General features: G+C 34.7%; 1 protein-coding gene across 1 annotated transcript in view; it reads right to left on the bottom strand.

Moving 5' to 3' along the window:
* Window positions 1-10,786, bottom strand: part of UGGT2 (UDP-glucose glycoprotein glucosyltransferase 2) — a 601,530-nt gene that overhangs the window by 165,973 nt on the left and 424,771 nt on the right. The window contains exons 23-25 of the mRNA XM_007944010.2: window positions 7,666-7,790; window positions 6,804-6,899; window positions 1,846-1,948 (exon numbers count right to left, since the gene is read on the bottom strand). Of these exons, the coding sequence (XP_007942201.1) occupies window positions 1,846-1,948; window positions 6,804-6,899; window positions 7,666-7,790 (324 nt within the window). The remainder of the gene's footprint in view (window positions 1-1,845; window positions 1,949-6,803; window positions 6,900-7,665; window positions 7,791-10,786) is intronic.

The raw sequence follows: 10,786 nt of genomic DNA, 5'->3' as shown, positions 1-10,786 counted from the left end.
GCACAGGGAGATAGCTCAGGATGCAGAAGAGTATGAAGGGATGGACACTGGGAGGAGGTAACTATGGGGAGGAAATGGGAGGGGAGCTGTTGCATTGTAAATTTTGGTCAATGACATAAGACAAAGTATATGTGAACTGCTGTATGAAAAGTGAATTTACTCTGTAAATCTTCACCCAAATCCAAATAAAATTAAAAAATAAATAAAAACAATGAAAGCAGTGCTAAACAGGAAGTTTTGAAAATCATTAGTAAAACTATGAAGCCTTCCAAATTTGACTACTGAAGGTTGTATTTTAATTTTTTGAACCCTGAAGTTCCAGCAAAACAGTAAACCACAAAATGTCCTCTGACAGACTGCTGTCTTCCAATATTCATTCTCTCTTTTTTTTTTTTTTTCATAGAAAACTTTCAGGTTTTTGCAGAGCTCATGCCACTCTAGTTTAACATGAAAATTTCCAGGCTCCATGGTGGTTAGGTGTAGCGAGATGATTGGAAAAACTAAGTCCAACTTTGGTGTAGTTTCCTTGTTCTTCCTTTCTGACTCGCAGAAACACAGAAATGATGGTAGAAGCTGTACAAGTAATCTTAGACCATCATGTAGAAGCTGATTGATGAGGATTGCTGAATAAAAGTCAGAAGGTACATGAAGCCCTCACACTGTGGAGCTGTCTTATCAATTCAGGATGGCTTATACTTAGATTATTAGATGAGAGAAATAAACTTCAATCTTGTGAAAGACACTGTTATTTTGGTGTTTGTGACAGTGGTCAAACCAATTTAATACAACCTTCATGTTCACCCTTCCCTTAGCTTCGCCTCTTTGGCTAACTTTACTTATTATCCTTTAATCTAATTAAGTGTGAGTAAGCCATCCTTTATACCATGAAAAAGACACCTGTTTTAGTTTTCTAGTGCTGTTGTAACAGAAATACCACAAGTGGATGACTTTAACAAATAGGAATTTATCCTCTTACAGTTTAGAAAGGAGCTCTGATAGCTAAGGTACTTGACCGCTAACCAGAAGGCTGGCGGTTCAAACCCACCAAACACTCCTCGGAAGGAAGGTTGGGCAATCTACTTCCATAGTGATACCACCTTGGAAACCCAAGGAGGGGTCGCTATGAGTCAGGTCCGACTTGATGGCACATAACAACAACAACAATTTAGAAGGCTGAAAGTCCAAATTCAGAGTGCTGGGTCTAGGGACTGGGTAAGGCTCCTTGAGCCCCTTTAGCTCTGCCTCTTGTTCTAGGCCCACTGGAACTAGAGGCTTCTTCTGATTCATGCAGTTACTGGCTGCCAAGGCCGACGAACCCAAGGTTGGCAATAAAATGGTATAATCCCCAAATTGGCAGGCAATTTGGCAGACCATTGGTTCAAGTCCAGGAACTAGATGAAGACTAGGGTAAAAGCAAGATCCAAATGTGCCAAAAAGCTAGAGACCTGCCTCAAAACTTCTCCATAAACACTAGAAGCAGGCCACACCTCAAAGGCAACTAATTAGCTGCTCACAGCAGATTCTACTGTGGAACTGATCACCAATTTCTACCACATCCAATCTCATCATGGGGAATAACACCCAGCTGCCAAGCTACTCAAAGTCACAGCTCAGCCAAGTTCACACACTTTAACTACCATAACACCTAACATTGTACTGTCATAATACCCTGTGCAGAGCACTAGCATGTCATTTTTTACATTAATATATAACTATTTATTTAAAATGTTGGGTGAAGTAAAGAATCAAGAGCACAAATAATAAAACAAATTAATAATCCTTGAAAATAGATTTGAAAAGATGACCAACTCCAAAATAAAAATATTTTATTGTATACTATCTTACAATTAGCAAGTGTGCCATCTTCTGTGCTTCTCTTGTCAATGGATCAACAATAGCAATGACATCAAAGAACATACTATTTTCTTGAGGATTGATCTTTATAATGCTAGAAAAACAGAAATAAGATGAAAGATGTTACTTTTATGCAATTATCTAATTAACCATGATCTTAGCTATACACATTTTTATAAATTGCTTTCTTCCTTGAAGTACTAACAAAAAGTGCAGGTTATTTAACACAGGAAAATGAAAATTTGAGTCTAATGATTTGACCCAATAGTACAAAACTGGAAAGAATTACAGAAAATGAAAGTATGACTTCATGAATGGATGATCTAAAAAACAATTATTATTACAGCGAACACTCTGATAATCCAGCTTAAATATATTCTCATGGATCACACAACTTAAAAACTGAAACCAAGATGTTTTTGTGTTAGTTAGATATATTCCCTCAGATCTGAGAATGGTAAAATGAACTATTTAGTACTTTTATTAGTGTCCCCCAAAATTAACATTGACATGACTTTTCAGTACAGCTTCTTTGAGGTGTAATTGTCATAGATTAACTGCATATATTCAAAATGTACAATTTGATAAGTCTTGACTTATACATATACTAACAAAAGCATCACAGCAATTAAGATAATAAATACAACTATTAGCCCCAAAAGTTTTCTTGTGACCTTTTATTTTTTAATAATTTGATTTTGTTGTTGAAAATCTACACTGTAAAACATTCTTGAATTCTACTCTACCATTTTCTTCCTCCTTTTGTAAAACTTCCAACTTATCTTGTCAAATTTAAGTATTCTTATATGCCACTTCAGATTCTTTTTCAGAAGAAGAATTAAAAACAATCAAATATATGATTACAGTAATGTGGTATAGTGAATTGCTTGAGATGGTCTTTCTAGCCACAGTCTTTGTGACTCTCACCACATGACTGGGTGAGCCTATATAAATGTGAGGTGCTATGGAGCATAAGTGTATGGGATAGCTTACTGATAATGTAAATATGGTGCATGGCATCCTTGTGGAAGTGGGATCAGGTAAATAAGGTGTATGGAACCCTAACACAGGGATTGGTCAATTTTGCTATCCCGCTAGGCTTAAAATCCCACTGGCAGAAAAGAGGGATTCTAACTGTCATCAAGAAAGAACAGCCAAGAGTGAAGCATCTCCTTTGGACCCGAGATCCCTGTAATAAATCTCCTAAACCCAGGACCCAGAAAGAGAGTTGTAACACTTTGCTGAGAGGGCAGAGAAATGTCAGGAATAGAACCAGGACACCAGCAGGAGACCACGGAACAAAGAGCAGAGTAAGTTTCGAGGCCCACGGAGCAAGAAAGCTGAATGCCTTGGAGCAGGAGGCTTGCCGGCTGGGTACTGTAGCCACTTATCTCTGGATGTTAGCTTGCTGATCCATTGAGTGAGAAAGATGAGTGTCTTCAGGCAGGAGGCTTGCTGGCAGAGCGCTGTGCCCGTGGGCATTTATCAGCAGAGCTAAAAGAACTTTGTAACACACACCTGAGCAAGAAAGTGGCCAAGGGGCCAAGGGCCAGATAGAGAGGCATGCCTGCAGGTACTTCTGAGAAGAGGCTGTCCAAATCAAAGAACTGTATCCTGGTCCTTTATGATCCCACATTGTAACCTGTTACTTCCCTAATGAACCCCATAACTGTTAGTACTATTTGTGAGTTTTGTGTGCCCCCTGCAAAGAATTACTGAACCTGCAGAAAAGTAGAGTGCTGTGGGAGGGGTGGTTGGTGTCGAAACTGGTAAAAAGGTTAGAGGATAGAAGCACTTCTGACAGGAATTGCCTCTGGGATGTTGATCTTATTCCTCCTCTCTGCCTGTGAAATTAGAGGAGGTCAGGCAGCTCTGCACACTATTTTTTACAAGTAATAATAGATTTAAACCTTATAATACATTTCTTTAGTTTTATAAAATGGCTCCAGATAGACATAGGAACAGAGTAGCAAAGATATACTGTTGTGTAAAAAATCAAATAAATATACATACTTCACTAAAAAGGTATAATTTATACACATTTTTCTATGTGATTGTAAAATATATGTATATGCTCATGGAATAATATTTATACATAACTACAGAAATAATTAAAAGGAAAAGTAACTTAAAATTTTTGCCAATCTCTGTAGCATATTTTATTATCCTAAGATAAATTTCCAAAGACTAACATTTTCTGAAATTAAATACTATTATGTATTTATGCATAAATTTATATAAAATTGAACCATCCTATAAAATATTATAATTATTATTTTTCTTGATAAGAAAAAATCAAAAGCCAGCTCTGATAAACGAAGAATGGTATTTCTAGAGAAAGTTATTAAAGCTGATCATTTTAAGACTTGAGTGAGCTTAAGGAATCTTCAATAATAGTATGGAAGAAAGTTGTATATAGCTGCTTTTACAAATAGTAAGGCTCAGTAATGAAGAATGTGGGCTTAGAAATCACTGAGGAATCAAATATATGATTATGGTCAAACTGCCTTTGCTATTTCCAGCTTACCATTGGGGCTAGGGAGCTCTGGTGGCATAGTGCATAAGGCATTTGGCTGTTAACCACAAGGCTGGTGGATCAAACCCACCAGCTACTCCTCGGAAGGAAGGCTGGACAATCTACTTTCATAGTGATACCTCCTCAGAAATCCAAGGAGGGCTTGCTATGAGTCGGATCTGACTCATATTGGGGCTAGGCAGAACAAATCCGTGGACCACAGCACCTTATCGCCTTGGTCCATGCAGTGGCTTTATAATGTGTCAGCTTGGCTAGGATTAACTACATTTTCTAAAATTCACTTTCCTGTATGTTTCCATTGGGATGGGCCACAAGAGAGTTTCTCAGGAGATTTGTGGGGCAGAAAGGAAGCAACAATCAGTTCATAGCTCACACATTTTATTACTGACTTGCTGATTCACCACAGTGCGAGGCAGAAGCTGCATCTAAAACTGTTCTACCTCCTCTTGTATCCTCCTTCAGCTTCTCTGATCCCTGGGCCATGAGTGTATGTTTAGTTCCATGACAGAGGTGTCTACTGCAGGACACTTGCCATATGTCAAAGTAAAAGGCAGGAAAAGCCAGCATAAAGGTTTCAGCTCTTTCTTGTGGGGTTTCAGCTCATGCTTAAGGTTCCAGTTTGCCCTTGATCTTTTCCTCTTTACAACCATCTTCCCAGTCAAAAGCCTTACAGAGTTTGCTTAATCAGCTCCCATAATCTTGGAAGGTCTATCTAAGTGTTTATATCTATATAGTAATTCTACTCTTCTGATTGAATCCTAATTACTACCCTTATTGTTTCATAAAAAATTAACACTTTCAATCAGGTTATCATTAACTCTTGCTGGTCTGGGCCCTAATCTTTCCATTTAGGTTAAGTGTCCCTTGATTCTTATGTGTTGTTTTACAATTTAACTTTCAAATCCATTTTATTTCTCTTATTTCCAAGTTGTTGAAACATAAGATATCTTCAGATAGTAAATTTAAGAACCATAAGATGGAATCTACCATAAAATCCAATAACTTAGCAAGCAAATGTGTTATTTTAAGTCTGTGTTGAAGAAGCATTTTATCTTAACTGAGTTTTGTAATGGTGATTAGAATAAGATGACATAATAAAGCATGACTGAACTCTGGTGGCACAGAGCCTAAGGCATTTGACTGCTAACCAGAAGTTTACTCGTTCAAACACACCAGCCATTCCATGGAAGGAAGGTGGGGCAATCTATTTCCATAAAGATCTACTGCCTCAGATACACAATGGGGGTCACTATGAGTCAGAAACAACTCAATGACAGTGAGTTTATTTATTTATTTAACTAGCTTACTGACATAATGTCTAACTGATCCCCTTCCTCTCAATTCTAAATGGGCTATAATTAAAAACAAAAAGAAAGTTCCCTTCAGAAGAGACAGATCTATCTACATGTACATAGATAGAGCATATTAAGGAACTTAGAGGAGTTGTGTTACATAGTGGAAATATAAACTAGTTTATTATTCTAAAACAGTATTTCTCTGATGGCAGTTTTCATGAAGCTACATTTTATGAGAGTAGATTTTTAACAAAAAGCAGTTCATGGATAAATAAGCTATTCAAATGTCAGATTAACAAAAAATGAAATTTTCTTTTTCTTCTTTTAACTGCACACTTCTCAAAACCATTAATATGTTAATGCACATGAAAAATCACTAAAAGAGGTATATATATAAGGTATATAATTATATATATAATGTATATATTATATATATATATAATATTGTTGTTGTTATTTGCCGTCGAGTCAGCCCTGACTCATAGCGACCCCTCCTTGGATTTCCGAGGCAGTATCACTACGGAAGTAGGATTGCCCAACCTTCCTTATATATATTAAATATATATATATATATAATATATAATTATATATATTTATGTTCCTAAATATAATTGACCAGAGAACAGTTTTCTCCCAGAAAGTCTATCAACATCTCAGAGTAGTGCCACATAGAACACATTTTGGGTATCCTACTCTAAAATACTATTTGAAATTTCCTAAGATACTACACACAAATCTGTGTATAGGCAACCCCAAACTTTATTAATCCTAACTCTTTAACTGAGTCTTCTATATACTGAGAATATAAAATATTATTAATTATAATAATTATCCTGATACATGATAATTCCAAATAACCAGTATGTAAGAAAGTTATGATAAATCATAACTTTACTTGACAATTTATGCCATAAATCTATCATCCTATATTTATTGGAACACATAACTGGAATTTCTTTTCCTAACCATATTAAAAACCACAGTTTACATTCATTTCCCAACAAAGACCTTTTACACTTACACTTTTAGTTTTGCTATGTTGTAAATAATACAAATGGAAGCGATGAGTATAGCACATAGCAACAGAAAAAAAGCACAGAGAGACTATTTATTCTTACCTGTGATCCTCTTTAAGGAATGTAACATCATGCCGAGATACACGCTTAGGCAAAGAGGAAACAAGGGCATCAACTTTCATTACAAGGTCATTCATGCTAGATACAAGATGAATTAACAACGTGTAAGTTTTTTGGTGAAGAGAAAGGTCCATACTTTATGTCAAATTAATGTCCCAAGTAAGAATAATTTAACATATCTCCAACGGACAAATTTTATATAAATGCACTTTTCTTCCAAACTTGTTACCAAACCAAAACTGACTGTCATCTAGTCAATTCCAACTCATACCAACCCTACAGGACAGAGCAGAACTGCCCCACAGGGTTTCCATGGCTGTAAATCTTTATGGAAGCAAATTGCCTCATCTTTCTCCCATGGAGTGGCTGGTGGGTTTGAACAGCTAACCATTTGGTGACCAGCCCAATGCTTTAACCACCAGAGCTCCAAACATGGATAAAGTTACTACAAAAATACACTGCATAAGGAGACCTACAGTATAATTTTCTGTAAAAATTTCAAGGCATTCACAATAATAGATATTGATGATGAATATTTACATGTGAAAGACAAATATGGAATCATACACACCATCTGTAGGGAGGAAGTTACCTCTTATGGAGGGAGCTGACTGAGGTGGGTGGGTCAGAGACACAGAAACAGGGTTCTGATACAAGGCAAATAAGGCAAAAAATACATACTGGGGGTGGTGAATAAATGAGTGTCTTCTATTTATATTCTTATATAATTCTTATTATATTTTTATTTTTCTATGTATTTCAGATCTTTTCTAATTAAAAAAGCAATCACATTCAAAATGAAAAATCCCCAAAATCAATTAATTTTATGATTTTAAATACTTACTTCTTTGAGTTGATTTCCATATTTTTAACAATGCCTTTAATCTTCTCTACTAAACTACTAAATGTTATCTTTTCCAACAAGTAAAAATCTTCTGCATAGAAAGTTTCATCTAAAGGTCCTAAGAACTTAAAATATAAACAGTTATACTATCATATTTGTTCTAGAAAGCATCTGTGTAGGAAAAATATTTTATCAATAGATTATTTCTTTGTTCAGCAAAAAATTGATTAAATAGACTGCATCTATTATATTCACCATTTACTAATCCACTGAAAAACAAGAGACAAGTATTTTCTAACTTCAATATTATAAATAACATTTTCATACACACTAAAATCAAAGGGGACAGAATTAAAAAAAAATACCACATTACTTCTATTTGGAAATTTTACTTGAAATATAAATTATGATGTTTCTAAATACTAACCTTTACTAAACTTTTCAATCCAAGTTAAATTATGAAAGTAATTTCTATACTTAATAAATCTTTTAATTTCAATTTTCTTTTATATTCATTTGTAAATTATAGTCTAAACTATATAGATACAAACTAAAGCAAGGCATAAAAAGAGCAAAAACCAAGAGACAAATCTCACAGTTACTATAATTCCAAACAATCTTCACCTTACTGATACTGTATAAATGGTATAGAGTATAGCAAGTTTGCTTAATTTACATTTAAATCAGTAATGACAGAATGAAAAGTGTTAGAATATCACATATCTTATATCGCATCACAACTATCACTTCTACTACTAGTATTATTTTCTGAAGAAGATAATCATCTTGACATCATGCACACAAAGCCCTGATGTAGGAGATGAGACTGATATAATCCCTCTCAGGAAGGATCTTATACACCCAATGATTATTCTTAATGACACAACACTTATAAATTATTTATTTTCCTGGTCAAAGGACCAAAATATTTTTGGCTCCTTTTCCATTCTGATTTTCTTACTTCCTCTTCATCTGCTTCTCTAATTAGTATTTTTCTAAAAATCAGTGGAGTATAGCTCCTCAGTCTTTCTATCTCACTTGCTGAAATCAAAGGTGACATTATTTGGAATGTTGGCATCCTAATTCAGTTAAACAAATATTACCTCTGTTTGACCTCTGGCTATTGGAAACAAAAAATGGTTACTATAGCACCATCTTTAGTAATTTAGACAACTTGTTAATAACTTAGAATAAGGAGAGTAGTTCTGAAATTACTTCTCAAGGGATTAACAAGACTGGCTATTTTTATTGAGTAAATCTAGCAGATAACTGGTTGTGTTTTACCTCAAATTGCTACAACAAACAATTCTCCCATGCCTTAGTTCTTCTACTTAATGTTGAACATATTTGTGGAATAAAGTAATTAAGTGGCATAAAAATCACATAATGATTAAGTTGGGAAAAATAACATTAAACTTGAAAATCATGCAACAGTATAACAAAACTTATAACAAAATCTCCTTTATGATAGTTTGGAAATGTTATTTTTCAGTTATACAGAGTAACTGCTGTAATAGAAATGTAGGACCTCCTCCAACTGCTTATTAAAATTTTAGAAAACTCTGTTAGTGTTCATCACTTACTGAACTAAATCTCTCTCTTCATCCATTTAAATTTGATGAACTGATCTTGATTCTACTGTGTTTCTCATTTTGTAACACAAGTCTAAAAATGCACCCACTATTTCACATGACAGCCTTCAAATATTTAAAGGAAAAAATAAGCTAATATTTACTGAAAATTCACTCTGTGTCTGGGGATGTTCTATGTACTTTGCATATAAAAGCATATTTAATCTCACTGGTAATCCTTTGAAACACAGTACCATTTCCATTGTCTCAGAAAGGTTAGAAACCCAAAGAAACCAAGTCTCAGAGAGGTTAGAAAATTACCTATGGCATGTCCTTATAAATAATGTGCACACACATAAAATGTGCACAGCATGCATAAGAAAGCAATGCATGAGGATGTTGTGCAGTTTTGCAAAAAGCATAAAACACACGTTTTCTGTGTAAAAATACAAGATGGTGAAATTTGAATTTTATTCCAAATCTGTCTGACTGAAAGCGGCTTTCCTCTCCCTTTTCTTACTCCCTAGTTTCCTGTGTCTTTCAGGAATTTGTAAATATGTGGTGTGATTAAAAATAAGTATATTATAAATATATGTATATAATGATAGCAATAGGATTATTTAGGATTTTATCTATATACAAATTATAAAATCACTAAGAAATTATAAAATCATCATTGTACCCTATTTGTTGGTCATTTATAAACAATTTTAACTTTGAATATGTTCTAACTCTAAACACTTGAATAGGTTCAGAATAAAGATTTATTCTAAAATGCAATCAGAAGTATTTTTTGATTCAGAAGTATCATATGCTACCATTGTTCTGATAATTATGCTGTACAGCAGTAACTCGAGACAGAGTAATAAGATAAGTATTATAGTTCATAAAGCCTAGTACTTAATTTCAAATACATTATACTTTTATTAGAACCACAGTTCTAATAAAATAAAATATTTTTTCCATTGTTGTTGTTGTTGTTGTTATGTGCCATCGAGTCAGCCCTGACTCATAGCGACCCCTCCTTGGGTTTCCGAGGCAGTATCACTACGGAAGTAGGATTGCCCAACCTTCCTTCCGAGGAGTGGCTGGTGGGTTTGAACCGTCAGCCTTCTGGTTAGCAGTCAAGTGCCTTAGCCACTATGCTACCAGAGCTCCCATTAGTCAATATAAAAAGTCAACATAATTTAACTTAATATTTATCTTTAGCCCCAACCTCTCCTTTGCATTCAACGCATATGATATTCAATTGCCTACTCAACAAGTCTATTTGGAGATTCTGAACTGAACACTGAAATCTTAGTATGTGCAGAAATGAATTTGCTCTTTCCTCTTCCACTCCTCCTGACCAACCCTTACTTACTCTGCTGTCATTCAAAATATATCCCATATCTACTTCTCACTACTTGGTCCAAGCCACCAACATTTCTCACCTTGACTATTGCAATAATTTCTAACTGGTTTCCTGATTCCCAACTCCACCTACTGAACCCCCCACCAGTAGTGAATTTTTAATAAATGAAATTTTTAATAGTGAATTTTGTAGGATG

This window comes from Orycteropus afer, unplaced genomic scaffold, assembly GCF_000298275.1.
Source record: "Orycteropus afer afer isolate SDZICR_OR568_19922 unplaced genomic scaffold, OryAfe1.0 scaffold00117, whole genome shotgun sequence".
NCBI lineage: Eukaryota > Metazoa > Chordata > Mammalia > Tubulidentata > Orycteropodidae > Orycteropus > Orycteropus afer.
This window is presented reverse-complemented; position numbering and strand designations above follow the sequence as displayed.